We start from the raw sequence: 21,688 nt of genomic DNA, 5'->3' as shown, positions 1-21,688 counted from the left end.
GCTGACTTGACAGCTAGTAAGCCAATTAACAGAACTATGAGTCATGAACTAAGAGACTGTTAGAACTTGAAGGTAATTCCCAGTCCACTGAGTCCACACTTCCATTTTACAGATAAGAAAATTGAACCCAGGGAAGGAGACTTGCCTAAGGTTAGTACTAATTAAATAGCAGGACTGGAGCTGGAACTCAGGTCTCCTGACTTTTGATCTAGTGCCCATTTCAATATCATGGCATAGTCTTCTCAGGACAGTTGTGAGTAGAGTGGAAGCTGTGAGCTAGAAGCAGAGATGGAGCCCACTGATGCCTGATCACTGGCCACAAGTTCTAAACGCTCTCATGGGACTGCTCGGAGGTTGGCATTGTGCTACCAGTAACCTTGCTGAAGATCACTGCTGCTTCAGGTGGAGGAGACTCCAGAAAGACTGTGTTACAAGGCCTTAAGTCTTCATCACAAGTTCTTAGGGTCAGACTGCAAGAATTACAAAATCTATGAGGCATGGAGGATTGCAGGAAGAGGATCTTTCAGGTTACCTGTGCACCCAAGGGAGTAGGGTCTTCTAAGGTCACTTATAGGTAGGGAGATACGTGTCCAGGTTTGCCAGGACAGCCCTAGCTTAATCTGTTTTGTCTGTTGTCCTGGCATTATTAATAACCACTTTCAAAAGTGTCCTGGTTTAAATAATAAATTATACAGAAGCTCTCCTGCTTCAGGTGGAGACTCCAGAAAGACTGGTGTTGCAAGGCCTTGTTAAGTACTTGAAACTACTTATAAGGCTTCATACAGCAGTAAACAAAATTGAGTAAGTCTTTGCTCTTACAGTGTGCTTCCATTCTAGAGGTGGAAGACAGATAATAAATAAATAAGTGAAAATATAAGTGTTATTTTAGTCATGGTCAGGGAAGGTCTTTCTGAGCAATATTTTAATCTAGTGAGTATGTGATCCATGAGGACATCTGGGGGAACAGCAGGTTCCTCCTGAGGAGGAGGAGGAAGAAGGGAGCTAATACTGTTAGAGTGGAGTAGAGGATCCGAGAGGTAGCAGGAGCCAGATCATGCAGGCCCTCTTAGGCTATGGTAAGGATTCTGGGCTTTATTTTGAGTGGAAGGGGAAGCCATTAAAGAGTTTTGAACATAGGGACAACTTGATTTCTCATGTTTTAAAAGGACCATTTGGATACTATGTGAAAACAGAACAGAGGGCAATAGTAGAAGTAGGGAGAAGACTTAGGAGACACTGCAGAGTCCAGGCAAGAGATGATGGTGGTGGTGTCATCAAACTAGAGTGGGTTGTGGTGGAAGTGTTGAGAAGGATTGGATTAGGGATATATTTTGAAGAAGTCAACAGAATGTACTGATAGATTAAATATGGGATGTGAGAGAAAAATAGGAGTTACGGTCTTCTCCAAGTTTGGCCTGAGCATCTAGAAGAATGATACTGCCACTTACTGAAAGGAATAATATGCAGAAACTAAATTTATTTAATCAATTGCCTATTGATAATACTTTGGATATTTTCCTGTATTAGTTATGCATTCAGAAAGCTCAATACATTTTAAGTGGAGGCAACGAGCAATAGAAACATGCAAATAAAAGATGGCATTTTGTATATTAAGAGATAAATGTGATAATGTGTGTATTAGGCACAAATGCCCTCCCTTTAATTTAATGAAAGTTCAAACCTCATTATTCGCCCTGATCACAAGGTTAAAATTTGAATGTTTCCAAGAAGATTTAAGCAGCTTGCTTATTTTCTGTATCTTTACAACCAGCTGCATAGAAAATTCTGAAATATATTTTGGAAAAACATGTTAGTGAAGTCTTTTAGTGCTAATGGACTCACAGTGTGCAAATTCATATAGTGGTTTGACTGAAAGATAAGGTTGTGCTCTTGGTGAAGGGAGAAGGACACTTACACCGAGGCAGGTCATAGCAGGAGCAAGTATCTCCATAAAGTTACTCACCTCTTGTTCTTCAAGAACCAGCAAATCCTGTTAAATAGAGTTTTAAAAGTTTGTGTCAATGTGTAAAGGTGATTTTTAAAAAAATCATGGTGAAAATATACACACCAAAACATTCACCAACAAAAGTAATAATTTTATTTGACTTTCTGTGAAAGCCAAGCTTCAGTTTACTCACTGTTATTATGTTAAGATATTCTGAAACTGGTATGAACAGTTGGTTACAGAAATTTTCTTTGGAAAGAAAACTATGACCAAAGCCAGGAACCAAGAGTTAGATTTTCTTCCTCTATGACTTCCCTGACCAAAACTCAGTTCCTTAACAAGACCCTCTCCTAAAAGGGGCATGGAGCAGTGAACTTAAATAATCCTGACTTTGAATCCTAGCTCTGTCACATACTTAACTGTGTTGGGGCACACATCATTTAACCTCCATGGGCCCCTATTTTCTCATCCACAATACAAGGAGGACTACCATCTTAACTTTCGTGGAGGTCACTGGGAAGAGAAAATGAATTAGTGTGTGTTGAATGCCTGGTACACAAAGACGTTTAATCAAGCTCAGGTTAACTTTCCTTCTCATTCTCAGTCACTTCACACACAAATTTGTACATCAATTACATGGAAATTCCATTTTTCCAGGGACAAATTTTTCTAAAAAAGTAGATTCTGGTTGATAAGTAGACACCAATGCCAAAGGCTCTGCAGGAAAACAATGGATGAGTGGAGGTGGGGAAGCAATAGACCCAAGTGAGCCATGGCTGCAGTAGGGAGAAGACAGAACTGATGAGGAGTAGACAGGAGCCAGGGCCAAGATGGAGGGTAGGAGTGGGCTGCAGGGACCTTCACTCCCCTTCTTGCCCAAAGATCTCTGGGGAGGAGCTGTGTCAACCAGAAACCTGGCCATTCTGAAAGAAATGCATAAGGCACACAAACAGGTTTTGTTTAACAAGAAGCCTCTTTTGTTCAGAACACAGGCATCTCTTGTTTCTGAATTCTAGGAAAAAATAAAATGATGTTATAATTTTTTTTTTTTAATAAATTTTTTACTTTGGAACTTCTTGGAAATACTGTGATTTCCTCATATCTGCATGTCACTGTATATTTCATTAAAAACCTCTCTCTTTCTACAGCTTGTTTTGATCTTCTCTGTGACCCTGTGATGCAGTTTAATTTTTCCTGAAACACAGGTAAGGAATCAGAGGCTTAGGAAGTGTCTTGGTTAAGGTCACATGGCCTGTAAGAGCTGAATCTAGTGCCCAGGTCTTCTAACACCCAGGCCAATGCTCCTTCCACTCTAACTGTGGTAAGACAAGGAAAAGCTCACACTTGTCAGCTTCCCAACTGCCATTAAGCTGGGTAAGCCTTAGGACTGGGATGTTTTGTAACCAGTTTCTGGCCTGGTAATGTAAGCTGCTCCTCAGTGGGCCGGGTTGAAGAAATCTGAGTCCAGGAGTAGGAGTCCTACTGAGCTCTGGGGCTAGCGTCTAACCACTCAGTTGTAAGGGATGCCATACAGCTGTTAAATTGTTAGGTTACATTTATTTTGCAGTTTCACTATTTTGAATTATAGGTTCAGAAGCAGGTAGTCCTGCAATTTGTATTGGTTTGCCAATGTCCCACTTAACATGCCTCACGTTTTTGAAATGTTCCTGTTCCTGAATTACCATCAGCTAAGTCCTCTTTTAGCTTGTTCCCCAGTTTATAATTTTAGCCAAGAAGGTATAATTTCAGCTAGAAATGATGTTCCTTAATCCATTCCTACTGGCATTGTTTTTGATGCATGTATGCGTCTAATCATTAGTTTGGGGGATGACACTGATTTTTTTCATATATATGGGGCTTGGGAGAGAGTGATTTTACATATACCACTTTCTTTTTTCCTAGAACTACTTAAAAAATTCAAAATTACCCCTACAGATTTTCACAAAAAGCCTGGTCATTTAGGAAAGTCGTATCATACCACAACTACATGGAAACAAATTTGATGGACAGAAATGAGAAGAAACACATAGACACTCAGGTTTCTCTATCCATTTAAACTTAGCTTATTGCACATTTCTTCTGTAAAGACTTTGGTCAAGAAAAATGTTACTACAGTATAGCACCCAGAAACAGACCAATAATATTTTAAAATAGTACCAGACACTTTTCTTCTTTGTGAAAAGATGCTTTTTTTTTTTTTTGTTGTTAATAATGCAATTGGTTCTGTTCACTTTTTGGATCCTATGATTTTAAGAACTCTTTCCCGTATACCTGCTGCTCAAGGTTCCTAAGGGAAAACCACAAAAACCCGATGACAGCAGTGGTACTACTGCTACTGAATTTCACACACACCTGTACACTCTCACACTCTGAGGATAAATGGAAAACTCACAAATGGCTCCTTGTAGAAGGGGTAAAAAAGTCAAAACACAAAAGTAGGGAAAGCACGAAAGTCTCTTTTGCTTGATAAAAAAACTGGCCCCCGAGTTACGATATAAATAGGCAGAAGGCTGCTATCCTGTATCTCTTTTTCTTGTCATCTTCCATTTTGTGCAAGGGAGAAAGCAGATAGGGATGACTGAGCAGACAGGAACTCTGCTGAGGAAATCGCTCAGCAGCAAGGTATTGAGAGTGGCATGGTGGAGGGAGTTCCTTGGGTTCTGGAGCCTGGGCCTAGGGAGTGGGGTTGGTACTGAGGCTCACACCCAGGCTCAAAGAAGGAAAGGATTATGGATGATAACCTATATATGAACAAAACAAGAAAGGCATGACAGGTATTAGCATATTTGTAATTCTAATTTGTTTTTAAATTTCCTATAAAGAATTACTTTTAAGCACAGTATGGCTTAAAGCTGCTTAAAGTTTAACCTAAAACACCCACTTCTGTTTCAATTCCTTCTGGAACTGAGGTAGGACACAGTACTATTTAAAAAATTAATTTAATATTGTACAATTGCATTTATATAAAATATCCAGAAGAGGCAAGTGCATAGAGACCAAAGTTTATTAGTGGTTATCAGGGGCTGAGGGGAGAAAAAAATGGGAAGTTATTGCTTAAGGGGTACAGAGTTTCTGTTTGGGGTGATGCAAAACCCTTGGAAATGGACAGCAGTGACAGCACAACATGGTGAATGTAATTAACGTCACTGAATTATACACTTAAAAAGCAGTTAAAATGGCAAACTTTTTGTTATATATATCTTACCACAATAAAAAAAAATTGAAACAAAAGATATGGAAATTCACAACTCTATATATTTGGGGTAAACCGAGAGGCAATAACTTTGTTTTAAAAGCTGCCTGTATTTTACAGGTATGGAGGTCATCAGACTGCACATGCTCCCATCTACCCTACTCACACGGTTGGAGATATTTCCTTAAAAAGCAAACGGAAGCACGACACGACGCTCCTCTGCTTAAAGCCTCTCACTGGCTCCCTGCTGCTTCCTGGACAGAACCTGCCTCCCCAGCCTCTGCCCTGGTCACTCTTCCCTGTCACTGTACCCAACCTCTTGAATCCTAGCTTTGACGAACGACTGACATGCCACTAGTGATGGATGCATTTATAAGTCTCAAGAGATGGTTTCAAAGCTAAACGGATTGCAACTCTGAGACAAAAGTTTGCTTGACATTTTTCTGGTGAACTATTACTTAGTTATGACTCTATAAACTTTTTTTCTCCTAAGGCAAACTGCTCTTCCTTAACAGTAAGTCCTAAGAAAACAGGGATGGTTTTCTGGACACCTTTTATCCTCTACGGTACCCAACACAGTAGTCTACAACAGTAAGAGCTCAATAAACACATTTTTGTAAAACTAATTTTTAAAAATCTCTTCCTCCTTCCACACAATTCTAGAGCACTCAGTAAAAGGACTGGCTTTTAGGCCAATAAGATCCTTCTGAACACATACCCTGTTGGTTCATGGATCGAGAACCATACAGTTCAGTGGTCTCCAAAGTGACTACGTGTCAGGATCACCCAGGGAACTTTCGAAAAATACGGACTCCCAGGCCTTCCTCTAGACTGATGAAATCAGGATATCTCCAGTGCTGGGTTCTGGCAAGACGGTCATTTTTAAAGCTCCACGGGTGACTGCTCTGAACCCTAGTCTAGGAATCACTGGAGATCTGTCAGTTTACTCTAATACTGTGGTAGATTTTATGCAGTTATGAAGCATAAAATTTTCTGTTACCTTTTGTATCTCAGGATGAAAAATTTCCCTGGGGCCTTTCTCAAATTTGTCCAGATTCATGGCACTGAAAGAGAATAGACAGAATGAGCTACAGTGTGGTAGAAACTCAAATAATGTGGAGCAAGTCTCAGTTCTTCAGAGAAATCTCCATCATTTCTCCTAGAAAATCAGGAATGGGTTTCCTGCAGTGCCTGGCAAACAACAAGAAACAAATCAACGAAGGAGTAATCAGTGAATACACAGGAGTAAGCAAACGCCACCTTGTACTTTACTTATATAACTGTCCCCTTGTGATTCTCATATAATGAGGGAGGGAAAGAGCAACTGGGAGCATCTGTTTTGGGCAAGCTTGACTAATCTTCAAGATCCTTTTATTTATTAAAAAAGTGATTTATTGCTCTTTACATGTTAATGATAAAATGAGATGTGATTAAGGTTACCTGACATTTCTTTTTCTTTGGCAATTTTTTGCTGCTCAGGGCAAGGCTGTTCTTAACAAGACTTTTTTTTTAATTTAATTTATTTTTAAATTTAATTTTTGATTTATGTTTTTTTAATTTGGACAAGTTATGTAACTTCCTTGAATCTAAATTCCTCCTGAGGTAAAACAAGGAGGTTAAACTATGTAACCGCTAAGGCCCTTTTCAGGTAGGTTTCCAGTATTTACAAGCGAAAGGTACAAATAATCATAGCTAATATCTATGAGATGGAATTGACTTGACAGCAATGGGCAGGCTGATGATGCCAGGCATTGAGCTAAACGCTTTACGTGAAATATCTCATTTAATCCCTATGAGGTAAGTACCATCTTATTCCCACTGTAAAGATAAGGAAATTGAGGCTCAGAGAAGTTAAATAACTGGACCAGGATAACAAAGCGGGTAAGTAGCAGAACCCAGGCTTATCTGACTCCATACCATTTATATTTTAATTTCATCTTAAGTTTTCAAGTAGATGATTATAACAAAAGAAGCTAAAATCTTTTCTTCTATTGGCAGCAACCACAAAAGTTTTAATCTTCCACATCTTTAAAAATATTTTCTTGCCATAACTTGCTCTGGCTATTGGTGGTAGACAGAAGAGCTCAGGCCCTACTTGTATAACCAAATGAAATTTTAACAAAAAGAAATGCTTCATCTTTTAAACATAAACAGGAAAGGAGCTGGAGCAACTTCTTTTTTAGAGAAAAAAAGTTCAAAGAATTCTTAATACAAAATAACTCAAAGTATTTTATTCTCAAAGCAATTTAAGATTTATGGCCCCTTGGAAATAGCCAGATATTTCTGTGTTCAACACAACTGCTAACCTCTTTATTAGTGCTGTCTTAACTCAGGGTTCAGACTCCCAGGAGAAAAATCAGAAGGGCTAGGGCAGAGAGGAGAAACTCTGCAATCTGGAGACCAAATCGAGCTTGAAAATGAGATATAAAAAATTTTAGTTCTTAAAAAAAAAAAAAAAAATTTAGTTCTTCATTTCAGTGCCCTTTAATCAGTATGATGCAATCCCTAACCGATAGTCAAGTCTGTCACTCTAAGAGACATTTTGGTATTACGTATCGTTCGAGAACACTGAAAACACCATCTACCAATACCACCCCCTCCACTGCCGTCGAGTCGATTCTGACACATAGTGACCCTATAGGACAGAGTAGAACAAAGAGTAGCCAAATAGAGGAAAATTCCACAAATAGAGAAAAATCTTCACACAGTATGGCATTAGTGGTCAACAGCCCTGGAGACACATGGGCTCAGGTTTAAATCCCAGCTCTGCGGTTTACTAGCTATGAAACCTTCGTCAAATCCCTTTCTCTCTCTGAGGCTCAGATTCCTCATAGGTAGAACGGACATAATAATAGATGTGCTTCACAGAGCTGGTTTAAAGCATTTAGCACAGTACCTGACAAACGGAAGCTACTGTTATTATGATGTAACATCCTAGCGGGTGACAGAGCAACAGGCCCAACCTGAGTGGTGGAATTCCTCAGGGAAGGCTGCCACCCAAGCATGGGTGAGGGATGAGGGAGGCGGAAGGCGGGGGCATGAGAGGCAGCTAGGCGGAGAGCAGCCATATGTTTCATTCATTTCACTTTCTGTTTGACAAAGAATAAACACATTCTTCTCAGAGAAGCCCTTGCTGACATCTGGGTTTCTATTTCAAAGTAGAAAAATAAAGGAAAAATATTTCTTGATTTTCTTTACAAAACAAAAGTATTGAGCACATGCAAGGTGGAGAAAAAGAGCCGACAACTAATACAGTATGGAGAGATGCTTAAGAGCAGTGTTCCAGAATCAGGCTTCAGTTCCCCACACACTAGCTGTGTGATCTTGGACACATGCCTCTCTCTCTCCAAGCCTCCATTTCCTGAACTATAAAATGGGAAGCATAACAGTGCCTGCTTTATAGGGTTGCTGTCAAGATTATATGAGGTAATGCACATCAAGCATGTAGCAAAACGTCTGGTACATAGCCAAGGCTCAAGAAAACAAAGTTAACATCAGAATGACCTTGGAGCGGGTGTGGTGGGGGTGGTTATAAAGGCTTACACCTCATTAGTACTCACCTTAAGATGGACTTCACAGAGAGAGTTTTTGTGGGACTGTAGGGAAGGCATATTTTCTGGGTACCCTGGAAAGTCAAAACGCCAAATGAGTGTGAAGTTCAGCAACTTCTGTCTCTGAAAGAGCCTCATCTGGCCATTTAAAAGAAACCCATCTCCACTCTTTCTCACTTTTCTTCAAGGGGCACATATATGAATAAACACACTCTTTGTTGGAAAAAGTCTTGCTCAGTCTTGAAAGCATCTTCCACCATTCCCCCTCCCCAACATTTATGGACTTAAAGCATTACTCTTCACGTACTGACTGGCTGGCCCTCAGTGTCTTCCACAATCCCCTCATCCCAACAATTATGGACCTAAAGCATTACTCTTCACGTGCTGACTGACTGGCCCTCAGCGTCTTCAGCGCTGCGGTGAGCAGGTGAGCCATCTGAACCAGATGAGAAGGGGATCTGGTCTCTGAGCCAAGAATCTGATCAGCCTCAAAGACCATAAGAAGAAAATAGTCTCCACATGTTCAACAGAGCCCAAATGTGCTGATGTCTCCAAGTCAAAAGCTTTTTGACCTAGAGGTTTTCAAAATTTGTACTTTTATATTTCTCTGTGTTTACTTATTCAAGGTCTGTTTCCTCCTTTCTAAGTGAGTATCCACCGTGACTGACTCATAGAAAGTACTCAGTAAATGTTTGTTGGATGAAAGGGAAAGAATGAAGGATTTCCTCAATGATTCAGTCCCACATCCCAACAAACTAGGACAGATGAGTGCCATTCTTTTTAAAAACTTCCAAAAAAGAGATGATACAGATTTATAATCCAAAAAAGATTTACACTATATGGTTATCAAAAGGGATTACTTAGTCCACATTTAAAATCTGCTTTCTAACTGTGACTAATAATAAAATTAGCATCTCAAATAGCTAGAAAAGGGTAATGACTTTTCTTGCAGAAAATAGGCAAAGAAGTAGATATGACTATTCTCTGGTTTTCAGCACACATGTGCTAACTCATCCGTTCAAGCTCTGAACGATGGTATCAGAGTGGAGTTTTTGACCCTTTTCAAGCCCAAGATCCCTTTGGATAAACTTAACTTTCATACCCTGGAGAGCCTGATAATCTCACCCCTATTCCAGGCCAGGGAGAAGTATGTCTTCCCAGTTAAGCATCAGAATTTGCACGAGATAGAGTCCTTCTTGGAAACCCTGGTGGCGTAGTGGTTGAGAGCTACAGCTGCTCACCAAAAAAGTCAGCAGTTCAAATCCACCAGACCCTCCTTGGAAACCCTATGGGGCAGTTCTACTCTGTCCTATAGGGTTGCTGTGAGTTGGAACTGACTCAACGGCAATGGCTTTTTCGGGTTTAGAACGCTTTTTATGGGTTTTCCATTAGCCAAGGAGATGAAACCAGGCTTTCCCTTTTACAGTTTGTGCTACAGAGATATAAAATTTTTTCCAAGTATAAAAGAGTATTAAAATATGAACATACTTTTTCAAATCACACATGTTCCGCTAGTAAAACCTGAGTTACTTCTGTGGCCATCTTTCGTAGTAGTCACTTGTGTGGGAAGGCAACCTGTACAGAAGATCTTGAAACTGACCTTCTTTCTCAACTCCTACTTTTTTTTTTTCCTTATAAACACACCAATAGCAGTTTTAAAGAGAAGCCAAGGGCAGCGTCAGGGGGGATGTGTGGAATAGCAGAAAGAAGGATTCAGATCACTGCCTGGGTGACAGTAACATCTTCATGAGCTGCCCATACTGATGTGAAACCCAGAGCTCATGAGATTGTGGATGTATATTTTTCTTCACCACAATATGGTAAATCTCCTTCTCCCCATCTCCTCCCTTTTGTGACTTTCCAGAGTCACTTTCCAGTTAAAAGGTTCTATGTTTTCTGGAAGAACCATAAAATGCATAGGTAAAGTATATATTAAAAAAAAAAAAAAAAACCAAACCCATCATGTGTCTGCTTGAGCCAAGAAGTTCACCCCTCACCAGTATCATTTTCTGTCTTATAGTCCAATCCAATCCCTGTCTGAAGAGTTGGCTTTGGGAATGGTTCCAGTCTTGGGCTAATAGAGGGTCCAGGGACCCTGACCTCTGGGGTCCCTCTGGTCTCAGCCAGACCATTTAGTCTGGTCTTTTTATGAGCATTTGAGATCTTCATCCCACTGTTCTCCTGCTCCATCAGGGATTCTGTGTTGTGTTCTGTGTCAGGGCCATCACCTGGTGATAGCAGGGTACCATCTAGTTCTTCTGGTCTCAGGCCGATGTAGTCTCTGGTTTATGTGGCCCTTTCATTCTCTTGGATTCATATTTACCTTATGTCTTTGGTGTTCTTCATTCTCCTTTGCTCCAGGTGGGTTGAGACCAATTGATTCATCTTAGATGGCCGCTTGCTAGAGTTGTTCAGCTATATTTTTAACTGTTTTATAATCTAACAAAATGTGAACTCATGAGGGGTGGGGAGGGTTAAGTCATACACTTCTTTGGATTTCCCATAGCCTCCAGCTCTAGTTTTGGGTCAAGGGGTACTCTGACTCCTTCGGCAAATATTCTACTTTGATGTTTTCAGTTCCACATTTCCCTTTAGCAAACATTTACTCAGCCCTAGGCACATCATTTAAGGTGTAGCTAAAACGCTTTGGATGAAGGCACCGGCAATTCTCAATAGGAGGAAACTAATACTCATTATGCCTAGTCCTGTACTGCCTTCACAGTGGTCTCTGAGGCTTAAATGGTGGGGTTTCAATTTCACCTCCTTGACTTTTCTAATACTGGCTAAGAATAATCCCAGAGAGTGCTCCTTGTTTGTCACATATTTGTATTCCTTCTGTCTGGAACACTCTGCCCCCTTCTTCTACTCTTTATGGGACCAGTTTCTTTTTATCCTCCCGGTCTCTGTTTAAATGTCATCTCTTCAGAAAGCCTTACCTTATCTAAAGCAGGTCAACCATATCATTTTCTTTGTTTCCTTCATAGTGCTTAACGAAATTAGCAATGTAATAGAGACAATATCTTTGGCAAATTAAAATAAGCAGACACCCCCTACACCCCACATTTATCCCACCCTCTCACCTTCTTTCTGCCAGCACCTGGCAACCATCCCAGGTGAGGAGGCAGTGGCTGTTACTTCCAGAAGGAAGGAGATGTGACATTTAGAAAATCTATTCCAGAGCAGTAGAAGAAGTGGGAAACCTATACTTTCCTGCCTTGGTGGAAGGAGGGAAGAAAGATAACAGGAAAGCTGAAGGGTTAGATGCCAGAGTTCTTGGCATCTAACTAAGTGTTCAGAACCCAGAGGTATTCTGAGTGCAGGCCTTGAAAGAAGAGATGCTGCAAGTACATCAAATAAGACCTGGAGGTACCTAAGAATATTTGGACTAGAGGCCCACTTCCTAGGCACAGCCTTCCACAGGAATCTTGAAGTCCACATAGCACCTATTTTAACATGGTGAGGGGTAGTAACTCAGCAGCTGTGAGAATCCATGACCAGAAAGATTAGAGCCTTGGGTCTGAGGCAGTGTTCCTGCCTTCTCATATATGACTCAAGGCCTGCAGGAACGTGTCCCAGTGAGCTTCTGATAGGCTCAGAGACTAGGAGAGACCGCAGACCAGGTCAAAAAGTTCACAACATGTAATGGCCATAACAAGGGGCAAATCGTTGAGACTATGAATTTTAGAGACAGATGCTTCCCAGTGACCCAAAAAACCAGAGGGGCCAGTTATATTTCTGCAGCTGCTAGTTCAGAGACCAGACCAGCCACTCTATAGCAGAAACCAGCAAAAACCTGAAGGGCTCCATGTGGATCCAAGGTCCTCATCTGTCACCATGAAATTTTATAAACCCTCTCCCCACGGCACCAAACATTAGCTTCAAGAGGAAAAGGAGGAGAGGGAAAAATCTGAAAGACTGATTGTTTGCCCAAGAGAGACAAAGTCATCCCAAAGAGAATGTTTAATCCAGAAGAGACTGGGATACTGTAATTAGCAAACAAAATACATAAGTTTAAAAAAAAAAAAAAGTAGGCCAGAAAACAGCCTGCCTGGTGCAGAAGATAAGAGGTTCTGAACGAAGGCACTGTCACTTCTTAATGGGTGAATAATGAGAAAAGACTATCATGCATGCACTTGAGAAAAAACTGGCTCACAATTCTCCGATGCTCTTTTCTAAAACTGTTGCACAAACTTTGCTTCAAGGACAGCTATGTTGATGGCAATACTGACCCCAATTACTGTGGATGGGGAAGGGGGGAAGTGCCAAAACAATTTTGCACAAGATAATTCATGAGTAAGACCTAAGTCTATTTTAAATAGATTTTTACTTTAAATCTGATTAGAAAAAGGAAAATTTCTGGATCATAACATGGAAGTTTATATAAATAGAGACAGTATAGCACACAGTTTAAGCTAAACTTTGGTGATATTCATTAATTAATTCAAGAAATACTTATTGAGCTTCTTACGTGCCAGGCACTGGGCTAGGTGGTAAGGATATTAAGAAAAAGCAGACATGTCCCTACTTTCATGGAGCTCAAAGTCTAGGGAGCACGAGTCAAAAAAATTACATATATAACTAATGATTTACAAATGGTGATAGCTCAGGCATTCAGACCTGGGTTCTGGCCTGCCACCTACCAGCACATGGCTTTGGCCATGCTATTTAACGTTCCTGAGCTACAATCACCTCTACTGAGATAATGCATTTGGAGGACTTAAACACCAGAAAACCAAAACCGTTGCTGCTGAGTCGATTCCAACTCATAGCAACCCTACAGGACAGAGTAGAACTACCCCATAGGGTTTCCAAGGAGCGCCTGTAGACTGGAACTGCTGACCTTTTGGTTAGCAGCCGTAGCTGTTAACCACTATGCCACCAGAGTTTCCTTGGAGGACTTAGTGCCTGGCATATAGTAAGTGCTCAAGGAATGCTTATTATTTCTATTACTTTATGTACACTCTTACTTTATTATTACTATTCTTAATCTTTACAAAAATTTCCTAACCACAGTTCACTCTGTAGTGGTTCCTGGAAATTTTTTCTGGGCTTTTTGAAGTTGTTTTACTGCTATGTATGTGTACATGTATGCATACATGTGTGTGTTACTGTTTTTTGCTTTTGTTTTTTCTTTACTGTTTTGTAAAGTTTCTACATTATTTTTTTCCTAAAAAGATCTACATAACAATTTTGGATACACTATGTAGCTGAGATAAAAATCAGCATGCAATTATTAAAATACTGGGTTTCAGCAAACATACCCATAAAATGGAACTACCAGACAAAATGACTAACATTTTCTAAGTGTGGTTTTATTGCTTCACAATCAAACAGTGTACTCACCAATTCAAGATTAAAACGTTTATCCTTTAGGCATCTAATCGGTTTAAGATTTGATGATTTGGGACACTGCATAAATGTGGATTTTCAAACAAGATCTCATTTACTGTAATGAGATCTTTAATCCTCATCGTACTGTAAGCTACAGCCTGGTACTTTCTCTGTCTTACAAAGAAGAAAATGAGGCTCAGAGGGCATAAGCGATTTTCTCAAATTCATGCAAAATGAATCTGTTATTGAGGTAATTTAAACCTAGTTTGCTCGACTCCAAACCGTTTGCTTTTCCTGGTGCACTACAGTGTCTCTAAAAATTCTCCCAGAAGCAAAGGAAAAAAAAAAAACAGCAAGAGAAGAAGATAATGAGAAGAGATTAAAAGGCAGAGATTGAATACAAGAATCACTAAAAAAGAATTTAGAAAACAGAAAAAGAAGCGACGAAAATGAACATAAGGAAATTTCCTGAGCTGAAGAAATACTTGCATCTCTAAGTTGAAAGGGGTTCCTTTCAACTCCTTGGCCTGAACTAAGTGTTCAGAATCCATTAGAGGCAGAATACTTGCCTTGTTGAGTCTACAGTGGTTTTTCTAACCTGGAAAATCGATCAAAGGGGATTAACCTAAAATTTTAGAAGCACAGCTGATTCAGTGGTGGACTGTTTGTGTGACTCATGGAAACAAGAGCACCACATGGGCTGTACCCATACAATATTATTATATTCTTCTAATAAATTTTCTTTTAGTTGATGATGAGCCTGTACATCTGTTTCAGTATTAGAAACACTAAGGTTAATGAATTAATATACTCTCTCTCTCTCTATTTTTTTATATAAATTATAGTCCTGTATTCCCAGAGGGTAAAGATTGAGGGAAGTGTGTATGTCTGATTAGTGCCTCACAAAGTGAAAAAACCCAAAACCAAACCCATTGCCGTCAAGTTGATTCTGACTCATAGTGACCCTACAGGACAGAGTAGAACTGCCCCGTGGAGTTTCTAAGGAGCGCTGATGCATTTAACTGCAGACCTTTCAGTTAGCAGCAATAGCCCTTAACCACTATGCTACCACCAGGTTTAGCTGCTTTAAATTCAGAGTCTGAAGGTCCTACCTCTGAACAGTATAACCCTGGAATATCCAAACTCAAAGAACCTCATAGAAAAAAGCTTACCTGAGCCACTCGGCAATGATGCTAATTAAACTCTGGAATGGTAATGAAACGCCAAATGCAAGCCAAAGTTACTTACTGTTTTCCGCCAAAGAATAGCACGGTATTGAGGGACACGCTGATTGTTCTGGTCAGAAAGGGTCACAGACAAGAAGAAGGGGCTCTTCTCTGCATCATTTCCAATGTAATTCTGATGGACTGGAAAGGAAACAAGTTTAGAACAGTGAGAATGAAGCTGGTTCTTCTAGTCACAGGAAGCAGTGGACACTTTGGTGAGACCCAGCCCTTCCCGCATGATCAGGGAACAATAATCCCAAGCCCAACTCCGGATAGAACCTGATCACTCTGCATTAATCACACACACCCATTCTCCTTGCCAATGACTGGTTCTGGAATGAACATGTGATGCAATTCTGGCCAATGAGACAGGAGGTGAAATCTGCCAAGTGAGTTCTACAAAGATTTCTTCACTCCTAAAGATGGCCCTCATATTCCTCTGGACATGGTAGTGTCTAGAAGTGATGCCTGGAATTGCTACAACCTGAGGTAAAGTTCCCACACTAAGGATGGGGAAGCAGAGAAAGAGAAAGAACTTGGGCCCTTGATGACATCACTAAGCTTCTGAATCTACCAACCCTGGAGCCAGCCTGCCCTCTGGATTTCTTGTTATGTTTCTTATTGCTTAAGCCACTTGTGGTGGAAGGCACCGTTTTTCTCTGTAGTTACCTCTGTGTTCCAGGCACTATGCTTTCAAGCATCTTGGGAAGATACCCTTCCTGCTGATTTTTTCCTTTATAAATGCTTCCACATTCTCTCCCACCCAAATAAATTATGTTTCGTCAAATAAACGAACTTCTAAGAATAATATAAAAATCATATTTTTAAAAAAGATATCATTTGGGTCTAATTTCCATTTTATAGCTCAGTCATTGTATTTTCTACAAACAAAAGCATTAGCCTGATAAGCAGTTTCTCTCATTTCTAACCTGGCAATAGTGATTATTCTTCTTTTCCCAACATCTTGTGTCACTAAGTTCTCCCCTGTTTCACCTTTGCATATATGCTCACTTGATCCCTTTACTTTAAATGTACATAGCTATTAATGACTGAGGTCTTGCTATGCCAAACACTAAGATTAGTGTTTTTCCTGCATATCTCATTGAAGGTTCTCTTCAAACCTTACTAGGTAGGTACTAGTAATACCCGTACTTTATAGATAAGGAAAATGAGTCTTAGAAAAGTAGACAGTAACTAGTCTAAAGGCCTATGTTTAATAATGGTATAACTAGGGTTCAAAACCATTCTATAAGCTCTGTGAGGGCAGGGACCATGACTGTATTCCTGTTGCTCTACATAGTACCTGGAACAGAGTAGGTGCTAAAAAAATACTTGTTGCTGATGAATGAATGACACCAGAGCCTACAGTCTAATGCCTCTCTAGTTCTTTATTAGGTCCTGAGATGAGGGAACCAACACTCTGCCTCATAGCCTTGAAATAAGTATTTAGAACCCACTATAATGTGCTGAGTCTGAAGTTGTTTTTGCATCTGCAAATTCTTCTCATCTTTTAAGTCACTCATTAAGATGACTTCATGCAGGCTAAACATGAAAACAACTGCATGAAAAAAAAATTACAAGAAAAACTCTTAGGGCTGAAACTCTGAATAGAATCTTTTAATTTACAAAGCTTACTACTGAATTTGGAGTGGCACAGCCTGTCATTAGTATCTCTAAGTTGGCTCATTTCACTGCCATAGAGTGGATTCTGACTCATAGCGACTCTATAGGACAGAGTAGAACTGCCCCATAGAGTTTCCAAGGAGTATCTGGTAGATTTGAACTGCCGACCTTTTGGTTAGCAGCCGTAGCACTTAATCACTATGCTACCGGGGTTTCCTTCACTCATATAGGGCACCAGAAATTATATCATCACAATTTTCACTTTGAATGTCCTTTCTTCCCAACCACTATAATGGCATAATTACCTTGTCCTAAAAAATACTTGAAATACCATCTGGTGTGGTATTCTGGGTTCTCTAAGTGCACATCTGTTCTTCGCCAAGTACCTGGCAGAGCAGTTGCATTCTGTAATGGAACAAAGTTATGCCATTAAGAGGCTTATTCAGAAAATAAACAAGAAGTTAAACAGCTGGCAATGAACCAGAAGCCAAAGAAGCAGAAAAATCACTGTTTAAAGTGTATAAGCAAGGGCCGCAGCTGTTCTCATTAGGGAAGATGTCCAGTCTAAGTTTACATCACGGAGGCATTCTGGAGGTTCACAGGGTATTGGAAAAAGGACCAAGTGAATCAGTGAGTCCAGCTATTTCTAACTTGGTTTGAGTATAAGGTACCTCTCTTTCTGGTCCAAAGCATCCACAGTATTTGGGAGCTGGTGCCCTCAAGAAGAGCCCTTTCTGCTTGTTACGCCTGTAATAGGCACATTTCACCTAGAATACATCTCTGCAGCATCTTGTTCATATTCTTTGTAGAATCTAAAGAAATGATTATAAAAATAATGAATGCAGAAATTATGGAGACATATCAGGAATAGTCTGAATCTTCAACCCAAAGGTAAATCAGTATTAATGTTATAGTTTCTTCTAATTTTTTTCCTACATGTATATACATATGGATTTTTTTCTTACCAAAACAAATATACAGTTTTGTAACTTACTTTTTTCCACTTAATATATTTTTCCATGTCAATAAATGTATGTCTATAATTTATCTTAATGGCTATATAATTTTCTATTATATGGACATATTTAATATTTAACAATATTGGACAATTAGGCTGCTTCTAATTTTTTGTTACTGTGCATACAGTTGTGACGAACACCTTTTAATCCCATATTTGCATACTTACTTGTCCAATTATTTCTTTAGAATAAATTCTTCAAAGTTGCTTTGGCAAAGACACGTGCATTATTAAGGATCTGCTACAGAATGTTAATCTGACATCTAGGAACACTATAGTGCAAAATTATAGTTCCACCAGCAATGGGTGAAGGTTCCCCCCTCCCTATACTCTTGACATTTAACCTTTGCCATTTAACGGCAAAAATGTAAGTTCAATGTTGATTTTTATTTGTGCTTTTTTGCATACCAGTTTCACTGAACATTCTCTTCATATTTTCACTGACCGTTTACAAATCTTCTCATGAGTTACCTGTTTACATTGTTAGTTTTCTGATCACAGTATTTGTTTTCTTAATGATTTATTTATAACAGATAGGCTTTTAAACAGATTGCAAAAATTTACTTAAATTTTTATTTTTAAACTTTGTCTATGCACTTTTGGCCACATGGATGTCTTAAATGCTACATAAGCAAATTTCTCCCTTTAAGGCCTTGCCCATTAGCGTCATTATATTAAAAAGCCTTCCATATCTCAGTATTATAAAACTATTCATCTCTATATTCTTCTACATGTTCGATGGTTCCACTGTCATATTTCACTCTTTAGTCTATTTAATATTCATTTCGATGTGTGCCATGAGGTAAGGACCCATTTTTCCCAAAGCTTATAAAATACGTTATTGAATACTCTGCCTTTCTCCACCTTTATTGGACATTAAATGCTTTTACAGTAAATGTCTGAATACCGGATGATCAGGGCTGAGGCTGTGTTAGATAACAAGTTTTCTGAATTATTGGCTGTTACTCTATTGAAACTTCATGGACCTCTGTGCTGTACCATGTATATTGTTGTTGCTGTTAGTTGCCGTGGGGTCAATTCTGACTCATGGCAACCCCATGTGTGCAGAGTAGAACTGCTCCATAGGGTTTTCAAGGCTGTGATCTTTTGGAAGCAGATTGCCAGGCCTGTCCTCAGAGGTGCCTATGGGTGGGTTTGAACTGCCAACCTTTTGGCTAGTAGTCAAGTACTTAACTGTTTATACTACCCAGGGATATGAGACAGACTATTGGAACATACTTTTCTGATTTTGACATGCCTCTAGTGATTTACTAGGTACCTGTGGTCAGTTGCCTTATCATATTGAAGAAGTTTCCTTCAGTTCCTAGTTTATAAAGGTTCCCCCGACCAGGAATAATTATTGAATTTTATTGAAAGCTTTTTGGCAACTATTGAGAGAATAGGTTAAATGGGTGGGAAATCAAAGTAATGTAATGAATTATAGTAATAGCTCTTCTGATCCTGAATGGTTCTTAATTTTTAGAATGAACCCTACTAGATCATTCTTTTAATACACTGCTAGATTTAAAAAAATAACATATATCATATTTGTTGGTGAGATGGGTCTATAGGTTTTTTTTTTCCCCCTGTATGTTCTTCTGTCATGCTTTCAGGGTATGTTACCTTATAAAATAAATTAGGAAGGGTTCTGTCCTTGTCACGGCTCTGGACATTCACTGGAAGAGCTCTGTGTGGCAAGTATTAGGCTAAGCATTTTATATGCATTATCTCCATAACCACCATCACCAACTTTAGGAGACAGATTCTATTTTATCTCCTTATTTTCAGATGAGGAATTTGAGGCTTAGAGAGTTTAAGTTTGCTGCCTAAGATTGCAGAGATAATAAGAAATAGGGTTGGAATTGAAAACAGTTCCAAACAAACTTACTTGTTTGGTTTTGAATTTTGTTTTTTTAAATGATTATAATCATCTTCTGTGTCCTTTTTTTATTTCCAGTCTTTTTCATCTAGCAAAGAGTAAAAATATAGGTCAAAATTTCTTAATATTACACTGTGATTTTATAGAATTTTTAAAACTCAGCTACATATATATATATATGTTAATTCTGATCACATACACATATAGCTGAGTTTTAAAAATTCAAGAAAAAATATACATCTGATACAACTTTTCATTTGGAAATGATTTTAAACTTATGTAAAAGCTGCAAGAGTAAGAATACTGCAAAGAACACGTGTATACCCTTTACCAGATTCACCTTCCTTTACCATTTAACTCCATTTGCTTTATTATTTATTCTCTCTCCACCTCTCTCTCCACACACACACACACACACACACACACATAATATTTTTTCTGAACCATTAGAGAGTAAGATGCCTACATAACAGCCCATATTCCTAAATACTTCTGAGTGTATATTCTCAAGAATGGGGATATTTTCTTACGTAACCTCAGTATAGTTTTATCAACTTCCATAAATTGCACATTGATACAATACCTTAATCTACCATCCATATTCCAGTTTTGTCAAGGGATTCAACAATGTCCTTTAAAGCATTTACCCCCCTTAAGTAGAGGATCATTTAATTGTCATGTATCTTTAGATTCCCTTAATTAATTTGGAATATCCTCACAGACTTTGTCTTTTACGGCATTGATATTTTTGAAGAATATAGCCCTCCTTCCTCATTTTTTAAACATCATTTTGGGTTTTTCAGATGTTTCCCAATGATTCAATTCAAGTTATGCATACCTGGTTGGGATACTATAAAAGTGATACTTGTCCTGCTCAGGTTATCATCTTTCAAGATGTACACCTGCCCCTCACTGGTGATGTTAATTTTGATCACATGTTCAAGATGCTGCCTTTTAGTTCTGACCTTTTGGTGTTTGTTTTGATGACTCCACAAGAGCAGATAATAGGATTTTGTTCCCTGTAGAATTTCTGGAAGATTCGTTATTAACAGCTATTCATTTTATAACCATAAACTGTTGGTAGTACTCCTAGTCCACAGTTCTTTCCACTATGCCACCAAGCAACGTGCAGCTGGGGCACCCACCCTGAGGTCCACCAGGCAGCTTCCACATCAGCTGACCAGACATAGGTGGGGTCCAGCCAAGGAACTTCAGCCCTAGCCAGTCAGACTCCAGAGTGGTTGGTGTCATGGTCCCAAGTCCCTGGATCCTAGAAAGCATCAGCAGAAGCCTACTGACTTCTAGCTCACCAGTACATTTAAACCTCTGGTGCCCCCTAGCTTGCAGGGACATAGACAGGTTTCAGGTAGCAGTGCCAGCTCTAAGCCCAGTGCTTGTCAAATTTGTTAAATGCGCCCTCTGCTCCACTCTAGACCTCCTAATCAGGATCCCTGAATGGGACCCGAGAATCTGTGTTTTAATAAGTATCCCAGGTGATTCTGATGAATAATAAACTTTGAGAATCAATGCTGTATACCAGGGGCCCTAAAGGAATCTGAGGCAGGGGGCATGAACTTGGATGGAGGAATAAAAACCACCTTTATTTACCCGAACTGCTAATTGAAAATTAGAGTTTCATTCAATCATGAATGGATGTAAAAAATTACAATAAAATTACCAGTTCTGGTAACCATGTCACCACCAGAAATCACATATATTTTCAGAATGCATTACAGTAATTGCAGGTATCTAGAAAGACTGTTTACACTTTTCACTGCTTCAAAATTACAATAGTTATTTGTAAAAATGGCGTAACTGGGGCGTCTGACCTCCTCTAACTTCACAATGAGGGGAATCACCATCAACATCAGTTCTAGGCTGATTCCTATGAAGCGGAGGTCAGGTATACCTCTTCTCTCCAA

At 39.3% G+C, this 21,688-nt stretch overlaps 1 protein-coding gene and 1 long non-coding RNA gene across 6 annotated transcripts in view; one reads left to right on the top strand and one right to left on the bottom strand.

Annotated features, from left to right (window-relative positions):
• Positions 1-6,477, top strand: part of LOC126082662 (uncharacterized) — an 86,450-nt gene extending 79,973 nt beyond the window's left edge. Inside the window, exons 3-4 of the long non-coding RNA XR_007518599.1 lie at positions 3,094-3,150; positions 5,259-6,477. This is a non-coding gene — a long non-coding RNA (uncharacterized LOC126082662). The remainder of the gene's footprint in view (positions 1-3,093; positions 3,151-5,258) is intronic.
• Positions 1-21,688, bottom strand: part of GARNL3 (GTPase activating Rap/RanGAP domain like 3) — a 206,986-nt gene that overhangs the window by 77,079 nt on the left and 108,219 nt on the right. For all 5 annotated transcript variants that reach the window (XM_049895409.1, XM_049895412.1, XM_049895411.1 and 2 more), the window contains 5 exons: positions 17,175-17,274; positions 15,269-15,387; positions 8,699-8,763; positions 6,139-6,202; positions 1,964-1,990 (listed from right to left, as the gene is read on the bottom strand). In XM_049895409.1, the coding sequence (XP_049751366.1) occupies positions 1,964-1,990; positions 6,139-6,202; positions 8,699-8,763; positions 15,269-15,387; positions 17,175-17,274 (375 nt within the window). The remainder of the gene's footprint in view (positions 1-1,963; positions 1,991-6,138; positions 6,203-8,698; positions 8,764-15,268; positions 15,388-17,174; positions 17,275-21,688) is intronic.

This window comes from Elephas maximus, chromosome 9, assembly GCF_024166365.1.
Source record: "Elephas maximus indicus isolate mEleMax1 chromosome 9, mEleMax1 primary haplotype, whole genome shotgun sequence".
NCBI classification, from domain to species: Eukaryota; Metazoa; Chordata; class Mammalia; order Proboscidea; family Elephantidae; genus Elephas; species Elephas maximus.
Note: the sequence above shows the minus strand (reverse complement) of the source record. Positions and strands in the feature narration are given on the sequence as shown.